General features: G+C 36.8%; 4 protein-coding genes across 5 annotated transcripts; 1 reads left to right on the forward strand and 3 right to left on the reverse strand.

Moving 5' to 3' along the window:
- The first annotated feature begins 154 nt into the window (after positions 1–154).
- Positions 155–1651, forward strand: LOC104699070 (putative F-box/LRR-repeat/kelch-repeat protein At1g11620). Its single transcript, XM_010414419.3, has one exon. It carries the CDS (start codon positions 344–346, stop codon positions 1517–1519), a length of 1176 nt encoding a protein of 391 aa, XP_010412721.2. The 5' UTR covers positions 155–343; the 3' UTR covers positions 1520–1651.
- Positions 1652–1723: 72 nt separating this feature from the next.
- LOC104791370 (aspartyl protease family protein 1) lies at positions 1724–5010 on the reverse strand. Its single transcript, XM_087453249.1, has 10 exons — positions 4377–5010; positions 4138–4279; positions 3814–4046; positions 3343–3573; positions 3104–3239; positions 2817–2890; positions 2506–2605; positions 2341–2407; positions 2154–2225; positions 1724–2071 (listed from the first exon to the last, which is right to left on the reverse strand). The coding sequence occupies exons 1-10, from the start codon at positions 4673–4675 to the stop codon at positions 1842–1844; spliced, it is 1584 nt and encodes a 527-aa protein (XP_087309375.1). The 5' UTR covers positions 4676–5010; the 3' UTR covers positions 1724–1841.
- Positions 5011–12234: 7224 nt separating this feature from the next.
- On the reverse strand, positions 12235–15487 carry LOC104791371 (aspartyl protease family protein 1-like). The gene is made up of 10 exons (XM_010517238.3): positions 14834–15487; positions 14574–14715; positions 14251–14483; positions 13752–13982; positions 13522–13657; positions 13279–13352; positions 12978–13077; positions 12823–12889; positions 12676–12747; positions 12235–12591 (listed from the first exon to the last, which is right to left on the reverse strand). Exons 1-10 carry the CDS (start codon positions 15130–15132, stop codon positions 12368–12370), a joined length of 1578 nt encoding a protein of 525 aa, XP_010515540.1. The 5' UTR covers positions 15133–15487; the 3' UTR covers positions 12235–12367.
- Positions 15488–17415: 1928 nt separating this feature from the next.
- Positions 17416–20148, reverse strand: LOC104791372 (aspartyl protease family protein 1-like). 2 transcript variants are annotated; one of them, XM_010517239.2, is made up of 10 exons: positions 19687–20148; positions 19456–19594; positions 19145–19374; positions 18770–18991; positions 18545–18680; positions 18272–18351; positions 18091–18187; positions 17943–18009; positions 17769–17840; positions 17416–17683 (listed from the first exon to the last, which is right to left on the reverse strand). In XM_010517239.2, the coding sequence occupies exons 1-10, from the start codon at positions 19971–19973 to the stop codon at positions 17517–17519; spliced, it is 1497 nt and encodes a 498-aa protein (XP_010515541.1). In that variant the 5' UTR covers positions 19974–20148; the 3' UTR covers positions 17416–17516. The 2 variants fall into 2 exon arrangements, with proteins under 2 accessions (XP_010515541.1, XP_010515543.1); XM_010517241.2 differs by having other exon boundaries at positions 19456–19568; positions 19650–20037.
- Between the last annotated feature and the right edge of the window lie 558 nt (positions 20149–20706).

A 20706-nucleotide genomic window follows, 5' to 3' on the forward strand; every position in this document is an offset into this window, starting at 1 on the left:
GAATCACATATCACATATCTTTTGATCCAGATTTCTACTCTCTCTTGTACTGGAGATCCTCTGCTCCAGAAAGACGAGGACTGTAAATGATTTGTATCATGTGATCATGCAATTCTATTTCTCTCTTGTAGTCTACAACCATTCACTTTGATCCACCTTTGCCGACTCTGACTTATTACCTTAAAAAGTCAGTAAATTATTTGGAAAGTAGAAAGAAAAGGAAACTTTAAAATTTGTTATGATTCTATTAGTGAATCTAAGTTTCCAATTTCTATTATGTATATATATATATATGAATTATCTCTCTCTTGACAATTAGGATTATTAGGTCACACGATCGACGATGTCGATGAATCTGCTTCCATCTGATTTGGAAGAGGAAATCCTCTGTAGAGATCCATTCAGACGTCTTGCCAAGTTCAGATCTGTATGCAAGCTTTGGAATAGTATGATTTTGGACGAGAGAGTCATCCTTAAGAACATGAGCTATAGCGGTGAGCATGGGTTTATAATCACCCATAATGCGATTCTTTCTTCTTCCGTGAGCATTAAGGAGCAGCAAAACGTGGTAGATTCTCCTCCGTCTTTGGTGACCAAAAACCTTAGCCTTAGAAAATTTCGTCCAGCACAGTCTGTTAAGGTGTACAAGATCGTGCAATGCGACGGTCTCTTGTTGTGTGTCATGGACAACCAACTTTTGGTTCGGAACCCTTTACTGAAAGAAACGAGTTGGGTCAAATGCGGCAGCGACTTTCACGCATACGATGATGCGTACAGCCTTGGATACCTCAGCCCTTGTGATTACAGGATCTTACGGTTTCGATGTACTAGTAATTCAAGAAACAGACCTCCAAGAGTTGAGGTCTGCCAACTCGCGTCTAAGACATGGAAGGTTATAGATTATCCGATCAGCTGTACTTTTGATTGGGTCCTTAAAATACCCTTGTCGATACTCTCTTTGAGAGGAACTCCTTACTGGATTGGTCTCCGAGAAGAAGAAGACCATACAACAACAGCCTTCGTACAAAGCTTTGATTTTGCCAAAGAGAGGTTTCAACCGATAGATCAGCTACCGTTCAGGTATGAAGAGTTGAATCCTATTGCAATGGAGATATTTAAAGGAGACAGGCTCTCAGTGTTGGAGCAATGTCACAAAACAAGGAAGATATGCATATGGGTTAAGCATTGGCTCTTACCTTCTTGGAGTAGATTGATGGTCGTGGCTATACCACATTTTCCGCTGTTACATCCACCATCAAGTCGTGTTTCCACAGATTTTTTTCTTGACAAAAACGGTAGGCTCGTCGTAATTTGTGTTGAGTTCAATGTCAGTGATATGTATAACATTTACAGAGTCATGGGCGAGAACAACGACGAGTTACAAGTTTTTGAAACAGACAATGCTGCGGAAAATAGTATTTCTTGTTCATGCAGCTTCGTTCCGAGTTTAGTCAGGCTTCCAGGGTTTTTGAAGCAAGACACAAGTCGGATTCGTTGGAAAAAAAATAGATTCAACTAGTCTTGCTTTTTGGTTGTCCTTTTTGCTGGGTTTTGTGCTTATTGTTGCTAATTCTGTCATTTAAAAGTTATGATTGGTGTATTTACCCTTTCAAATATTCTCTAATCAGATCATTTGGAACATTTTGAGAAAGGCTAAACAGATCGTCAAATTTCTGAGAGATTTGTAAGAACCAATAGACAAAACATAGTACACTGTAACAGGGATCCAAGATTACCACTCTTAAATGATAGACCAATGAAGATTGTTTTGCTCATCAAAAGAATATTATTATACGAACATAAAATGGTCAAACCAACACAAAACGAAAGGTTTCTGTGAATCAGAGGAAGGCCAAAAGAGGTAGGAGAAGTAGGAGTTCAGCTGCAAAAGGGCTGAGGTTGGCTGCACCGCCTGTGCCAGGGTTTCTGGTGGAGTTACGAGGATCGATCAGGGGCGATGGAGCAGAAGTAGCAGGAGGAGAAAGAGTCGGTGGTGGAGTGGATACACTTGGTGGAGGAGCTTCGACCTGTGGTGGTGGAGTTGTAGATTCCAAGCTTTCATCTTCAAAACCTGCCATTAACACAAAACAACGCTTCATTATCAATGCTTCGTTCCTAGGTATATACAGTCACTTACTGATTTGATCACTTACAATTAGACCGCTTCCAACCCAAAATCATTCTCTCCCGGTCGAATACAATGCGGTAGCCTGACATCAAGTTCTCTGAAACCACCAATATGTGAAAATGCATTCAACACATACTCTTTATTTATCTCTCTGCTTCAATTATAAGCATTGAATGCGTTGCCGCGTAAAACTCAGTTTTGGGAATACTTACGTCCGATAATGTTAAGCTTGAAATCCACGCTCTTCAGGATAGCCAAGCAGTACATGGCGGAATCGTCCTGTTTATAAGGTTGAATACAAAAAGCAAATGTATATGAATACGCTAATCCATGAAACTTGGTGAAACTGAAGGAATGATAAACAATAAATATCTTGCCTCATTCCACACTGTGAAAAGCGGATCTCTTAGAGTCATTTGGGATCCTCCAGCAAAAGTCATATTTACTCTAGGGAATTTAAAGCTTGTAGTATTTGGACTGCATGCAAAGAGGAATAACATCAGAATGCATATGTGAAACAGAGACATGCTATTTTACAGATTACTTAGCTTGTTAACTATTACAGACACTACTGTTCTCTTCTACATTCAATGTCCCCCTATTTCTTATTTTATAGGCGTTATTCGTTAGAAGTCCAACACATTTTACTGAAACGGGTTAAAGCATATGACAAGAGTGCATGCATGACCTTGTTTCGTAACAGAACTCAAATGGAATCTCAGGATCAATCGGGCGTCGCTTGTCCTTGACATTATCGTGAAACTACAAAAGTAAACGAATGAAAGGTCATTTAATGTAACAAGCGCAAGCTTGGAGGAATGACGCCCACTAAAAGATTACAGATACGAGAAATCTAATGATTTAACGGCACAAAGTTTCTTGAAGAATAAAAACTTCGCTTAGATACGGTATTAGTACAATGAATCTGGCCAGACAGCATTATAGTCGATAATTAGTCTGATCTAAGGCACTTACAGCTTTGGTAATAAGACCGTATGCTGGCTCCAGTAAGTGTGTAAATGATGTGCCAGTGTCGAAGAGAGCTAGCATCTGAACCCCGAGAACATCTCCCCCCACTGATACTTCGGTCACATTCACAGCATATGTCGGACTAAAGAAAATCACAGAAGACAGAAAACAGAATCGTTATAGATAATACAACAAGTTGAAAAAATTTTAAGCCTTGTCAAATCAAATTGGAATTGACAACGTACTTTGCTTTAATAGGAACTAGTGGTGTCTCTAGCTGGTCTGTGTAGCCTCTGTCACCAAAGCTTATTCTTCCGGTAAAGTCAACAATATTCCCGAAACACATTGAGAAAGAGTTTGCAGTGATATTTGCTTTTGCCAGTACACTCGGAACTGAGTAATCTTTCATACCAAGCCCAAGAAGACCATTCACAGCCACACTTCTCCGATACAAACCTGTCTGATTCTGACCGCAGCTGCATCACAAACCCATGTGAGTTCCAAAAGAGGCAAAAAAAAACCTTTACTTTTTAATTTTTTTTCATTGACCAGCTTTCAAACTAAGTTCAATCTCATCGTACCAATATATAGATTGCTTGACGGATTATTTCACGGCTTTTAACACGAAATGAACATATCTTTAGAGGTTAAAATAGCGGCAGAAGGGTTTTTGTTAAGAAAAGACATATAATAAGGAAAAGAAAGTGATTACTTACCCAAGCGTGATATTAGCTTTGACAGGCTCTAAACCCTCGTCCTCTGTGACCAAATGCAATACATCCTGTAACAACGTCCCTGTCGTGACGGTGGTGCTAGAGTAGGGAATCTGATAAGGGCAAATACTTGTAGGAGAAGAACATCCTCCTGATCCAAAACAACGCTTGTCACTGCATCTAATGCTTGAACTTGTAGAAGATGCATTGGGACTGTATAGATTGAGTGGTAGACTCTGTGTCAAAGAAGAGACAGTTAGGGAATAAATAAGTTAAAAATGAGACTCTATAAAATAAAAGTATTTGCTTTCGAGAGGAGAAAGGTACCTGTGGAAGCCCAATGTCCTCCAAGTCACGGATACAAGAGGAACCGCAATTGCAAGGCAACCAAAACAAATCGCTGCCAGTGTCAAGAGCCACAAGGAACCAAGTGGCCGGTGTTCCAACAGAGACATTGGCGTAATGCAGGCTGAAGCCACATGGATATACAAATCATATTCAACAAGCCAACGAGTCAAAATATGGTTGCATAAAAAAAAAGAAAACGAAAGGAGAAGAGGCATTACGATCCGAGAAGGTCGATTGTAATCGTGCGGTTACCCCGCATGAACGTGACAGGAGGTTCTTCATTGTTGGAGGCAAGACCTCGACCTCTGATCAACCGATCGCGATGGGCCAAAAGCTTGAAGTAATCCAAACTTCCCTTTTCCGGAACTAAATCGCCAAACCCAAGAGTTTGCTTGACCGTATCAGAGAACATGTGATGAACTTCGAAGCTGAACTTCCTAGAGGCCTCACATCTCTCCAAACCCCAACACACCAGTAACACAGACAATAACACAAACACTTGGCGTGCAACGTCCATGACTTCAATCTCGGAGCTTTTCCGAGAAAACAAAAACACCTCCGGAATAAAACTCCGGTTGCTTTCTCAGGTAACGAAATACAACGGGACAAATCCCGTATATGTAAGGAAACCACAAAAAAAAAAGTCAAAAGCTTGACTAGTTCGCATTGTACCAGACATGCTGAGAGAAGGTGATTTGATACTTTGGAGTAAAAATACTTGTTTAATCGGAGTAGTAGCCATTATTTGCATCTTCGTCTTCTTTCCCTGAAGCTCAAGGTTGACAAATGCAGAGTCTTTTATCCGGAGGGAGACGACTTCTGGACTTAGCCGTTATAAAGTCAACTCTTTCTTTTTCGCGGAAAAGTCCCACTAGTATTGTTATCTTTTACTTTACTCCTTGATTCCGTATCTAGTACTTATAAGACTAAAATGAATGTAATAATAACTTTAGGGATCTCATTGTAAATACTATAACCCTAGTATCCTCTGCAACTGGCCTATATATATATATATATATATATATATATATATTTTTCCCTTAAAGACATTTTTATTATATAATACAATATAGAATGGAACACGGGTGGAACAGTTTTGAAATCTTAAAGCTGGAAGAAAACAGAGATATCTCCCGAAGCTCTCCTACTAATATATATATATATATATATGTAAACTTGCTCTTTATCAATAATATAAGAAATATTCAGAACCTATAATAGTACTGTCATCAATCATAGCACTATATGTATATGTTCTAATCAACGTATGCGCAACATTGACTGCAGTTTGTATATCCGGTCAATGTCAAATGAAAGTTTACAAAATCACCCTTAAACAAATCTTCTAATACACTCCATGCACTTTGACAATCTATATATAATAGCAAACCCACTTTTGGGAGTCACAGATGAGATTGTTTCTATTATCTTATTTAACGGTTTAAAATTATTGATGATTATGATAGTTGCAAGCTTTTTTTTCCAATAATCGTGTTTTTTCGTCGTACCCCATCTTTTAAAAATCGCACCTATTAAACCTTTTGTTAATGATCTCAAAAGTTGCAATGTTTCGGTCCAACAATTGTGTTTCTTCGTTGCACCCCCATCTTTCCATGTTGGCACCCGTTAGTTTTCACACCATTTTTTTTACACCTATTTATTTATATAAAGTTGCAATGTTTTGATCCAACAATTGTGTTTATTCGTCGTACTCCTAGCTTTCAATGGTTGCACTTGTTAGTTTTCACACTTTTTTGTTTCACACCTCTTTGTTTTCACACTCTTTGTTTTGATATATATACAGATTTTTATGGACTTTGAAAAAAGTTTTTGTTCTTTGAGTATTGTTAATGATCTCAAAAGTTGCAAAGTTTCGGTCCAACAATTGTGTTTCTTCGTTGCACCTCCAACTTTCTATGTTGGCACCCGTTAGTTTTCACACCCTTTTGTTTTATACCTCTTTGTTTATATAAAGTTGCAATGTTTTGATCCAACAATTGTGTTTCTTCGTCGTACCACTAGTTTTCAATGGTTGCAATTGTTAGTTTTCGCACCTTTTTGTTTCACACATTTGTTTCACACTTCTTTGTTTTCTTTGTTTTTTTTTCCAATAATCGTGTTTCTTCATCGTACCCCCATCTTTTAAAAATCGCACCTATTAAACCTTTTGTTAATGATCTCAAAAGTTGCAATGTTTCGGTCCAACAATTGTGTTTCTTCGTTGCACCCCCATCTTTCCATGTTGGCACCAGTTAGTTTTCACACCATTTTGTTTTACACCTATTTATTTATATAAAGTTGCAATGTTTTGATCCAACAATTGTGTTTATTCGTCGTACTCCTAGCTTTCAATGGTTGCACTTGTTAGTTTTCACACATTTTTGTTTCACACCTATTTGTTTTCACACTCTTTGTTTTGATATATATACAGATTTTTATGGACTTTGAAAAGAGTTTTTGTTCTTTGAGTATTGTTAATGATCTCAAAAGTTGCAAAGTTTCGGTCCAACAATTGTGTTTCTTCGTTGCACCTCCAACTTTCTATGTTGGCACCCGTTAGTTTTCACACCCTTTTGTTTTATACCTCTTTGTTTATATAAAGTTGCAATGTTTTGATCCAACAATTGTGTTTCTTCGTCGTAACACTAGCTTTCAATGGTTGCACTTGTTAGTTTTCGCACCTTTTTGTTTCACACATTTGTTTCACACTTTTTTGTTTTCACACCTTTTTTTTATATATATACAGATTTTATGGATTTTGAAAAGAGTTTTTATTATTTAAGTATTATTAATGATCTCACCCTTTGTTAATGATATCAAAAGTTTCAAAGACTCGATCCAACAATTGTGTTTCTTTGTCGCACCCCCAACTTCCCATGTAGGCACCCGTTAGTTTTCACACATTTTTGTTTTACACCTTTTTGTTTATATAAAGTTGCAGTGTTTTGATCCAATAATTGTGTTTTTTCGTCGTACCCCTTGATTTCAATGTTTGTACTTGTTAGTTTTTGTATCTTTTTGTTTCACACGTCTTTATTTTCATATTTTTGCATCTTTTCGTCGTACCCCCATCTTAAAAAATCGCACCTATTAGTTTTTCACATTTTTTTTTATCCTTCTATGTTTTACACCTTTATATTTTACACCTCTTGGTTTATTATATATAAACCTTTATGGGATACAAAAACAAGTTTCGAATTTATTGTTTTCTGAGTATTTTTTATACTTACAAGTTAATAAATAATATCATACATTTATATGTTTATATATTATAGCAAACTCACTGTTAGGGGTCAATTTAAATATAACTGATGAGATTATTTTTATTATCTCATCTAACTTTTTATATTTGTTAATGATCTTAAAAGTTGCAATATTTTGATCCAACAATTGTGTTTCTTCGTCGTACTCCCAGCTTTCAATGTTCACATTTGTTAGTTTTCACATATTTTTGTTTCACACCTCTTTGTTTATGTATATATATATATATTTTTTATGGACCTTGAAAAGAGTTTTTGTTATTTGACTATTGTTTAATACCTCCAAATTTGAAAATTCTGAGTATTATTTTCTTTCAATTTATTAATCAACATTAATTCACTCATCTTTATTAAAAAAATTGGATTGTTTTATTTATTGATTCATTCATCTAACTTTTGTTTGGTGTCGTTTTCCATCTAACTGTATTGATCATCTCTTTCAAGTATTAATTTAGGTAATTAATTGTGGTTTCTAATTTTTCATAGATTTATCTTTTTAGTTAATTTTTGGTTGCAGTTGCAGCTATGAGCTCTTTCTCCCTGATTCTCTTATTATTTTTTTTATAAATTTCGATAGAATAATGATTTAAATTTTATTCTATGTGATTATCTTTGAAAATTGATTATCTGAGTATGATTCGGTAAATCTAGATTTATATATCTTTAACATTATTCTCTTATTGTCACTGAAACGATTTTTCATTTTTCTATATATAATAAATATTTTATTTAACTAATTTGGTTAATTCATCTTAGTCATTATTTATGACTTTTATATTATACAGTTAAAAATTTTACCAGAAAGTTTTCACTCGAAATGTGAAATTAACAATGTTAATCATTTCAAGTTTTTACTTTCCTGTGCGGTAACGCACGGGCCAACATCCTAGTTTACATAACAACAATGAGTCAATAACATACTACATTGTAACAGGAAGATAAGCTTATTGAACATTGTTTTGCTCAACAATCAGGTTTATTATTATTATATGAACCTAATAAAGTTGTCAAACCAACATAAAAACAGTTTCTGTGAATCAGAGGAAGGCCAAAAGAGGTAGGAGTTCAGCTGCAAGAGGGCTGAGATTGGTGTCACATCTTGATTTGGTCACTTATTACAATTTGACTGCTTCCAACCCAAAATCATCCTCTCCCAGTCAAATACAATGCGGTAGCCCGACATAAAGTTCTCTGCATTCCACTAAACATATATACTCTCATTATATGCATACACAAATATAATTGTGCATCGATTTTTGAGATACCTACGACCAATGATGTTGAGATCTACACTCTTCAGAACATTCAAGCAGTAAATCACACACTACAAGAAAACAAGCCTTTTGCGAGGACACATTGCGACGGAGTACAGCTCTCGCAAATTTGCGATAGATTTGCGAGGAATTTAATAGGAAATAAAAAACCGTAGCAAATCCCTCGCAAATTTGCGAGGAACAACTCCGTCGCAAATCCGCTGCTCATTTGCGACGCATTTACGACAAATTTGCTGGGAAGGTCCCTTTCCTCGCAAATCCCTCGCAATATTGCGACGATTTTGCGAGAACAACCTCCATAGCAAATTTGCTAGGAATTGCGAGTAATTTGCGAAAGCCATAGCAAATTTGCTATTACAAAACTTAATAGAATTATTCTGAAATACATTTGAATGTGTTCATAAGGTGAATTTAGTAACTTTTAACATTATTTTGATGGTTTTTACAAATTAGATATTCAAGGTTTGCGACAAATTTGCGACTGATTTGCTAGAGCCATAGCAAATTCGTCGCAAATCCATTGCAAAAGACCCAAAACATAGCAATTCCCTCGCAAAAAAAACTTTAAACCCTTAACCCTAAACCCTAAACCCTAAACCCTAAAGACTTATTACATTACTATTAATGATTAAAAAGGATGAATCCAAAATTGTTAATCAAAGATAGCAGTGCAACACAAAATTGTTAGAGAATTGGATAATTTGGCTAATTTGTTACAATTATTTTGATGGTTTTTGCAAATTAGATATTCAAGGTTTGCGACAAATTTGCGACTGATTTGCTATGGCTTTAGCAAATCAGTCGCAAATCCATTGCAAAGGTCTCAATACATAGCAATTCCCTTGCAAATAACAACCCTAAACCGTTGAACCTAGACCTTTAAGACTTACTTTGCGAGGGATTTGCAAGAGTCCCTCGCAATTTGGTCGCAAAAAACTGTTAATAAGAAAATTTATATTAATTATTGTTTGCGATGCTTTTGCGAGGGACTCTAGTAAATCCCTCGCAAATTTTGCGAGGGAATTGTGACGCCATTAATTTCTTATATAAGTAAAAAACCTAGTTTGAGCGAAGCTCAAACCATCACCCGCAGCCGGCAAACCCTAAAAACTTCTCTTCTTCTTCCGATTTCATTCTTCTCCGGTTGTCTTCTCCGGTTGTCTACTCCTCGTCTCATCCCTTCTCCGGTTGTCTACTCCTCCTCTCATCTCTTCTCCGGTGTCTACTCCTCCTCTCATCTCTTCTCCGGTGTCTACTCCTCCTCCCATCCCTTCTCAGGTTATGCTACTCCTCCTCTCATCCCTTCTCCGACTAATCTCCTCCTCCTCTCTCTTCTTATGTTGTTTTTTAGATGGGTTTCGATTTAGGGTTTGTCGATTTAGGGTTTTTATTTCAATTTTTGGGTTTCGATTTAGGGTTTTCCGATTAGGGTTTCGATTTAGGGTTTTCCGATTAGGGTTTCGATTCGATTAGGGTTTCAATTAGGGTTTCGATTCGATTTTAGGGGTTTTAATTCGATTCGATTGGGATTAGGGTTTCGATTGGGATTAGGGTTTCGATTGGGATTAGGGTTTCGATTGGGATTAGGGTTTCGATTGGGATTAGGGTTTCGATTCGATTGGGATTAGGGTTTTGATTGGGATTAGGGTTTTTAATTCAATTCGATTGTGATTAGGTGTTTTAATTTTTGTTTTTAATTTAGGGTAATGATTAATTTTACATATTCTCCTTCTCTTCTCAGATGTCTTCTCGAGACCAAAACGGATCTGTCAACCAAAACCATTACTCAAGGTTCATATCTTCACAAGGATTATCTCCTCCCGTCCCTTCTCGAGGGGTACGCTCTACTGGTTCTGCTCAAAGGCTACATTCTACCGCCTCTTCTCAAGGTACCTCACCGGTGCAAAATGATCTTCCTCCTCTGCAAAATGATCCTCCTCAGCAAAATGATCCTCCTCAGCAATCAACGTCGTGTGTCAACGGTGCAAGTGCCTCTCAAGTGTTTTTCACTTTGGAAGAGTTACTTGCAAGTCCCGGGCGTGCTGGCTTACCAAAACTGGATCCTAAGCGACCTCCGGGTACTATGTGGTGAGAATGTTATGTATCTAACATAGAGTTTATCTTTATGTTTTGTATTTTCAATGATCCTAATTCCTTTTATCTTATGTTTTGTAGGTTTGACCAGGATTCTTCGGTTGCTGCTACTGTCCGGGCCATTTTTGAAAGAGATTTCAAGTCAGCTCATGCCAATTGGACCCAAACACCAGGTCCGGTTGTAAACCGGTGGTTTGAAACTTTCGCGGTAAGTTACAAATTGTTGTTGTGTTTAAATTTGAATTTGGTTCTGATTCTGTTTCTGATTCATTTTATGTCTTTACAAGCAAACATACAATTGGGATGCGTCATTGTTTATGTTAATGTTTGTGTTTGTGTAAACACTTATGGTGTCTATATGTTTTGTTCGCAGGTTGCTCCAAAGAAAAAGAACCGGATATATGGTGTTGGTAACATGCAAGCAGAAGCATCTTCAGCTCATATTGTTCAACCGCCTCCTCCTTCTGAAGATCCACTTGTTCTAGCTGCGAAGCTTGCTGCTGCCGAAGCTGTTCTTGAAACTCAGGCAACTCAACTACAGGCCAATGCACAAAAGATGCAAGAAAATTCAGAGAAGATGCATAGTTATGATGCATACTTTGATTATCTTGCATCTAAAGATCCAGAGTTTGCTGCTAGATTTCGCCGAGAGGATTTACCGGCCAGACCTGCCACCGGAGATGGAACCACCGGAGATGGAACCACCGGAGATGGAACCACCGGACAGTAAACAATGATGAACTTGTTTTGTAAACTTAGTACTCTTTATCCTCTCATATTTAGAACAATATCGGTTATTATGTTTTGTTATTGTAAACTTAGCACTTTTAATTTGCTTAAGTATAAAGTTTAATTATAATTCCAGGTTTAATTTTAATTACATGTTTAATTTAATTACCAAAATGAAAATTCTATTTTTTTTTACAATTTGCACCGAAATTTGCAACGGAAATTTTAATTGCAAAAGCCTCGCAAATTTGCGAGGGATTTACTAGATCCAGAATTGCTAGGATTTTGCTAGAATAGTAGTTCCTCGCAAAAATGCGTGGGATTTGCGAGGGACAACGTTTCCTCGCAAAAGTTGCGAGGGAATTGCAACGTTGACCGATTTGCGAGACGCGCTTTGCGAGGAACGGACTTTCCTCGCAAATTTCTCGCTTTTGTCGATTTGCGAGGGATTCGCGATAGATTTGTCCATCGCAAAAGACGTGTTTTCTTCTAGTGACAGTACCCTCCTGCTTTCATACTCCCGTATAAAATAAGATAATAGTATTTGTAAAGTAAATGTCCCACTTGGTGAAAGGTTTACAAAATACCCTTTTGGTACTGCTAATCTATATCTTTTCCTAACGAGACAAACAAACATGCTTGACAAAATACATAATCTCCTTCCTGCAATTGTGCCACGCACTAATATATCCAAAACACTAATGTAACAAAACCATACATATGTAACAGGGAGATAAGATTACCACTCTCAAACCAATGAAATATTGTTTTGTGCACATCAAACGAAGATTATTATTGAAATGAATGAACATACAATGGTCAAGCCAACACAAAACAAATGACTTCTGTGATTCAGAGGAAGGCTAAAAGAGGTAAGAGAAGTAGGAGTTGAGATGTGAGAGGGATGAGACTGGCTGCACCGCCTGTGGAGTTGCGAGGGTCGAATGGGGGTGGTGTAGCAGAAATAACAGGAGGAGGAGAAGTAGGTGATGGAGCGGATACAGTTGGACTTGGTGCTACAGTTTCGATCTCTGGTGGTGGAGGAGTCGTTGATTCCAAGCTTTCATCTTCAAAACCTGCCCATGACATTAAACACATCATGGTCAATTATATTTCTATTCCAAGGATATATACAGCCACTTCCTGATTTCGTCACTCACATAGAGACGGCTTCCAACCCAAAACCATCCTCTCCCGATCGAATACAACGCGGTAGCCAGCCAAGAAGTTCTCTGCAATCCACAAATGTTCTCATTATATGTATATGGATATATACAGAATTCGTGCATCAGCGTTGAGATACTTACGTCCAATGACATTATTTTTGAGATCTACGCTCTTCAGAACACCCAAGCAGTACATTACATTACCCTCCTGTTACTCATAGTTCATATCCAAAAATCAAAATGTAAATAGATACGCTAGTACATGAAAGAAAGAAAGAATTAAAACCATGTCTTACCTGAGTTCGTGCCGTGAAAAACGGATTATTGAGAATGATTTTGCCTCCTCCTACAAAAGTCATCTCTACTAAGGGGAATTTTATGCTTGTGGTGTTTGGGCTGCAATGTGAAGATGAAGAGCATCAGTATACAAATGTGATACAAATTAGTCCATCTTACAAGTTACTTAGCTGCTTTCAATTCCTAATACTTTAATATCTGTTCTATAAATTCAATCCAGCTTGCGTTAAAAGTCCAACACATTCTACTAAAATAGGCAAAAGCATCTAATAACTACGCTGATAAGAATGCGGGCATGACCTCAAGTCGTAACAGAACTCAAAGGGAACCTTGGGATCAACTGGGCGTCGCCTGTCGTCGACAAGATCGTCAAACTGCAAAAGTAAAAGAACGAATGTCATGGTGATGTAACAAACACAAGGTTGGAGGAAAGGATTTTCTTCTAAGAAATCTTCATCTTAATATCCACTGCAAACGTTACTGATATATGTAATGATTTTAACAGCTCAATATTATCTAAGAGGAAGAAAAGTTTGTACATACAGCTTTGGTAAGGTCACCATATGCTGGCTCCAGCAAGTGTGTAAATGATGAGCCAGTGTCGAATTTTGCAAAAAAGCCAACGTCAACAGGATCTCTCCCTACTGATACTCCCGTCACATTTACACCATATGCCGTACTAGTTTTCATTTTGGATCAAAAATGTCAAAAAGAAAACAACGGGGGAATCGACATCAAATTAAAAAACTATAGGCACTGTTTTGACTTCGTACCTTGGTGCAACAGAAATGAATGGAGTCTCCTCCTGGTCTGTGTAGCCTTTGTCTCCAAAACTGATTCTTCCGACAATGCCAATGACACGCCCGAAACACATTGAGAAGGAGTTTGCCGTGATATTAGCTTTTGCCAGGAGGCTAGGAACAGAGTAATCTTTAATACCAAGCCCAAGAACACCATTCACAGAAATATTTCTCCGGAGCAGACCTGTCTGCTTCTGACCGCAACTGCATCAGAAACACGGATTCAGTTCTTTGGCATTTCCTTGGTTGCTTCAGAAGTCATTTCTCAAACAGAGGACAGTTGATGGAGCTATCATGAATGCTCAGAAGACCTCAACATTTTTACATGTCCGGATTTCACACTATATTCAATATTGGTTTTGCTATGCACACCATAGTGTTAACAGGACATGAACAGTGTTTTAGAGGTGCGATAGCGTCCATGAAGGTTTTTCGGTTAAGAAAAGACAGAGGATAAGAGTCATTTACTTACCCAAGCGTTACATTAGCTTTGACAGGCTTTAAATCCTCATCATCTGTGGCCAGATGCAATACATCCTGTACCAATGTCCCCGTGGTGGCTGTGCTGTTAGAGTAGGAAACCTGATAAGGACATATACTTGCAGGAGAAGAACACTTTCTCGATCCAAAACAACGCTTGTCACTACATCGAATGTTAGAACTCGTAGTAGATGCGTTGGGAGTGTATAGATTGAGTGGTACACTCTGTTTCCAAAGAAGAGAAAACAACAAGAGTAAAGAAAAAAAATAGTTTAAAGAAAACATGTCAATCTGCTTTCAAAAGGGGAAAGGAACCTGTAGAACTCCAACATCTTCCAAGTCGCGGATGCAAGTGGTACCACAGTTACAAGGCAACCAAAACAAATCGCTGCCTGTGTCCAGAGCCACCAGGAACGAAGAAGGTGGTGTTCCCACAGAGATATTAGCGTAATACAGGCTAAAACCACATAAATTCACAAATCAAACTCAACAATGAGTGGATTCAACATAACATATTGCATTACAAACAAGAAAACGAATTGTTGAGAATTCAAGATGAGAGAAAGATGCATTACGCTCCCAGAAGCTTGATTGAAACCGTGAGGTTTCCTTTATCAAAAGTGATCGGGGTTTCGTCATTGTTGGAGGCAAGACCTCGACCCCTGATCAAACGATCACGGTGGGCCAAAACCTTGAAGTACTCCAAGCTTCCCGTTTCCGGCACTATATCGTCAAGACCAAGACTTTGTTTGACCTTATCAGAGAACATGTGGTGTACTTCAAACCCGAACTTCCCATAAGCCTCACATCTTTCGAAACCCCAACACACCACTAGCACAGACAATAACACAAACACTTGGCGTGCAACGTCCATGACTTCAATCTCAGAGCTTTTACAAGAAAACAAAAACACCTCCGGAATAAAACTCCGGTTGCTTTCTCAGATAAAGATATATACTCCGCGCGTATATGTAAGGAAACTGAAGAATTGAACCCAAACAAAAAAAAAGAGTCAAAAGGTTGACTCGTTCGCATTGTAGCAGACATGCTGAGAGAAGGTGATTTGATCCTTTGAGGTAATACTTGTTTAATCGGAGTAGTGGCCATTATTTATTTTTGTATCTTCGTCTTCTTTCCTTTAAAGGAGAAGGTTGACGAGGGCAGAGTTCTCTCTTATCAGGAGGAGAGGAAGAGAGAGAGAGAGAGACGACTTTTTGAATTTAGCCGTCAACTCTTTTCTTTTTCGAAAAAGGTCCTTTTACCCATCTTTTTTTTTTTGCATTGAACTCCCTTTATTATATAATTTCTTGGTTATTCCCTCGTAATAATATAGTTATACTCAATTAACACTGTTTGTATTGTAGCTGACCTTTTTTAATCATGCCACATTAGATCAGTAGTGTATATATACGTATACCTAATTTAAATAAAAAGGTTGTTGGCTTATATTACAAACATTTGTTATCATACTAAAACTCGACTTACATATAACTAGGAATGTCAAAATGATTAACTCAACTCAAATCAACCCATTACCTATTGAATTTAGATGGAATGAGTTAATGGGTTGATCCAACTCATTTGTTTAAATGAGTTGGGTTAACCCATAAGCTCATTAATTAAAGAGAAAATTGGAGTTTTAGTACATTTTTAAAACTTAATTGAAGAATTAGTACATTCACTATTTAAAATTGGCAAAACCCACACTTTCACCATTTACTACTATTTGAATTACTTTTTAATCCTCTACTAATCATTTTATTTACAAATGTGCCATTGAAATTAATATATATATTAAATCACCCCTTGAATCTAATAACTAAAATATTATTCAATATATCTATATTTTTAATTTTTTTACAGATACAAAAAAAATCTATGTTTTTTCTTTATAATTTGATATGCATTTTGTGTAATGATTATATTTGATAATGTTAAATATTTTTTATAAATTTTGTATCCGTACACCTTATTAAGTGTACAGGTGTTTGTACACATTATAATATATACAGGTGTCTGTACAGGTGTATAATGTGTACAATTATTAAGTTTACAAATAAATAATAATACACAAGTTTAACCTGTACAGTTCATTTAGTGTACTTATATATATGTTAATATACATGTTTTTATCCGTACAGCTGATATATAATATATTCAATATGAATGAAATAAAAATATTTAATATGTGTGTAATAAATGTGTACACTAAATATGTTGTACGGATATCTTTTATGCAGCTACCCTTTTATAAGTTTACACTACTACACTATACCCCACTTTCTTATATATCTCATATATCTTCTATTACACAAATAGTAAAACCCATCTATTTCTCCAATTATAAATAGTAAATGTACTACAATTCCAATTAAGTTTTGAAATGTACTATTTTGCCAATAAACGAGTTAAATGGTTAAATGGTTAACTCAACAAATTACATTAAAAATTAAACCTGAAATTTACGTATCAATGATGATTTACACAAAACAAAAAAAGAATTCTCTCAGATCTTTGTTCAATCAATCTCTAACACATATAACAGTCCTGACATAAACCAGTGTAGACTTGATCGACATAAATTTACAAGCATATAGAGATACATTCATGTTCAGCAAAATGGCATCAAAGGAACACGTGACTCTTCATTTCTTGGAAAAGTTACAGAGAAGTGAGAAGAGCAATTTAGCAAATATATCAAACATGTTAAGGTTAAAACTTAAAAGCAATCAAATCCACTGAGTATATATCAACATCCAACACTAAAACAATATACTAATATGAAACATACGATTGAGAAACGACTAAGCCATTGACAAAAAATCTGACTTTAACCATTTGCAGAAAACATGTTTCTCCCCCCCCCCCCCCCCCCACCACCATATAACAAACTGAAAAAGAAAAAAAAAACAAGATAAGCTCTTTTTGTATGAAGTCAACGGACTAGGATGGCATTATGAACCATGCAGTCGTATTAGACAAGTTGAATCATTCTTAAGTCTTCTAATTCATCATTAGTTAAACATTTCAAAAATTCCATATTGGACTTTTGGATATTAAAATTTGGGAGAGGAATAAATGTTCTGAGCTCACATGTTCAGATATTGTATTTATAAAAATGTCCCACTTGGGTGAAAGGGAACATGGGGCCAGAAGATGAGAATTTACAATTTCTAGGATAGATTAAATAATGTATGAAACTTATTAAAAGATAGGAAACGAAAATAAATTAGCTCTTTGCACAATAGATGTTCACTATCACAAGCACATAAAAGAAATGAAGCAAATGATGAAAAGTGAAGAAGCAGCCAAAGGGTTTAAACGGGTGGAAGGGTTAACGGTTCTTGGAGATGGCGTTGGCGGTAGCGATGGCGGTTTCGCTGGAGCGCTTGGTCCCTTGGAACCAGAACCGTTAGCATCTTTACCTGAAAAAATGTCAAGAAGTAACTGGTCACCAACATGAATATTTCTTTTTGGTCAAAATAATTAGGGAATTAAGTTTGGACATACAATCAGATTCTCTCCATCCCAAGATCATTCTCTCCCGATCATGGACGATTCTGTAGTTGGTCATGAAGTTTTCTAACATAGTGGAAAAGTTGATGTGGTTAATTAGGAATTGGTTAAAAAGATGTGCAAGAAGATGTTTTTGGTTGAAGGAAAAGAAAAGTAAAAGAAACGAACGTCCAATGATGTTGAAGTCTGCATTAACTTGCTTCAAGACGGCCAAGCAATAGACTTGAAAACTACCCTGTAACGTAAATGCAATGGAGATTCATATACTTATATAGTCAAAATATGATATGTAATATATAAGATGAGATGTGTGTACACTGGAGGTGTCGAAGACAAGTATTGGGCTGAAAATATCATAAGCAGCTCCTCCTTTCATCACAAAGCTAATTGAAGGAAGTTTCTCTTCATCTGAACTGCAACCAGAAATACACATGCATCAAATATTCCTTAAAGTTTTCTTCTTTGATCATATGTATAGCTGAAGATAGCTAACGTACGTTGATGTAATAATGTAGCAAAACTCAAAGGGGCTATCTACATTTGCCGGAAGTCGTTTGTCTGGTACAGAGAGATGAAACTGCAAAAACACAACACATTAATAACTAACTAGCTATAGTGGACTAATGCCTCGGTTGTTTGTTTCAGACACAATTTACGCGTTTGAGGTTGTAGGTTCACTTGGAGCGTAATGCACTATAAATGCAACCATAAACGCAAACAAACAATCTGTGCATGAATCTAAAGAGAAGTTAATACAGTTATGTAGGTACATTTGTGGTTAGAGAAGTGTAGTAAGGCTCCAGCAGCCATGTAACCGCGGTCCCGGAGTCAAATATCGCGCTGAATTCTGTTTCTACCGTCACACTTCCTACCTTGAATTTGGTGATGCTCACATCGTAAAACGGCCTGTGTTCAGATCATGTTAATGTACGTTACATATGAATGTTCTTATTGGAAAGAATAAAAGAAAAAGGTGTAATCAAAGGAGAGTTTACGGAGAGAGGGTGCCACTCAATGGAGTCTCAAGCTGGTCTGAGCTGCCTTTGTCTCCGAAACTGATTGTTCCTTTCCCTTTGAGACCAAAACACATTGAGAAAGAATCTGTGGTCACTCCGGCTCTAACCAACATGTTTGGAACCGCTAGGTTGTCTATTGCAAGTCCCATTATACCATTTACAGCCACCTTTTGGAACAACCCTAGTTGGGACTGACTACATCTGCCACCATTTACGTATTCTATTTTGTTAGTTAGTGTTAGAAATTTCACATATATGAAAGTAAGAAAAAAACCAAAAGTAATATATAAAAAGACAATAGTCAATTAGTTTTGAGCTTGAAGACAATGCATGAAGTTAGAAAGAATTACAAACCCGAATGTGATCCGAGCCTCTCTAGCTTCTCCTTCTTCTGTGCTCATATGGATCACATCCTCCACCAACACACCTGTGCTTCTGCTTCCCGGCGAAAGATATCGAATTCTGTAAGGACAATCACTGTTCGGAGATAGGCATCTGTTTCTTGATGTACATAGTGTGCTATTGCATGTAACCTTTGAGCTTGACGTTGATATGTTTGGGTTGTAGATGTTAAGCCTTATCCTCTGTGTATACATTGATTTCTTTATAAAAAAATGATCGAGTTTTAATGTTATAACGAATAACATTCCAAGATAATATAGTACCTCGCCTTGGTCAGTCTCCATGGTCCGTATGCAAGTAGAATTGCAATTGCAAGGCAACCAGAACAAATCACTTCCCGTGTCTAAGGCCACCAAGAACCATTGAGGCGGTGTCCCTACCGTCACATTCGCATAATGTAGACTGATCATTAAGAATAAAAAACCATATAATCAAAACTCTATATAGTACTACCTACCATTGAGAAAACAGAGGAGTTTCAAAAAGTTTCATACAAATTGATTTCTTGGGTGGAGTTGCCTTGAGCGAAAGAAATAGTTGTCTGATTGTTATTGGAGGTTAGCCTCCGACCTCTATCCCGGTGAACCAACGCCTTGTAGTAGTCAAGGCTGCCCATTACAGGCAAGCCATGACCACCTAGAACGGTCTTGACCTGCTCTGAGAATCTATGATGAATTTCAAAGGAGAAGGATCCTGAGACAGAAGAAGCCCATCCCGAACTCATAACGCAGAAGAATCCAAACTGAAACATCCATCTCAACTTCCCACTAATCCAAACCATTCTCCGGTCTTTCTGTCTCTCTGTATGAATATAAAGTTTAAGAAAAATTTAGGAAGAGATGTATGATTCTTGCTAGTTTGAATTTCTTTTACTACACGAAACTTTCTTCGTTTCCATAAGGTCAACGTTTTGTCTGGTGCTTGGTCTTTGTCAACGGGTTTTAAAGATCTTCATTGAAGGATTATGTTGCCAACGAAATTTTCGTATTTAATTCAATTTTTTGAACATCAACTTTCCTATTTAATTATTAGGATAGAGAATTATCATAATATTTCTTCTTTTTTCTTACTCTTAACTCTTAATAAAGAAAACCACAAGTAGTACTACATTGAATCGATGTGTGTTGTGTTGTGTGGCTATTTGTATAATTATTTGGTGGAATTGTGTGAATAGAGAGACGTGGAGGGATGTTTGTTTGTTCCATCAGTTTGGTGCAGCCGGTACACATTATTAGGCTATGGTTTAAAAAATGTTTGTCTATAAGGAAAACAACGGGGTGATTTTGTCATAAAATATAAATAAGAGGATGGAAATGAAAATACTGATAGATTCATCCACACGTGTCAGGTATTCGTCATGCACGACTCGAATTGTTTCTTCTTATTAATCCGGCTTTCTATTTTTGATGAAATGAGATGAGAGCTCTCAAATTATTTGGTTACGAAAAAACTGTTTTACTACTTGGTAGATCTTGAACCAAAATATATTTAGTTGTTGAGAAAACTGATAGAGA

Source organism: Camelina sativa, chromosome 6, assembly GCF_030686135.1.
Source record: "Camelina sativa cultivar CO46 ecotype springtype chromosome 6, ASM3068613v1".
Classification (NCBI taxonomy): domain Eukaryota; kingdom Viridiplantae; phylum Streptophyta; class Magnoliopsida; order Brassicales; family Brassicaceae; genus Camelina; species Camelina sativa.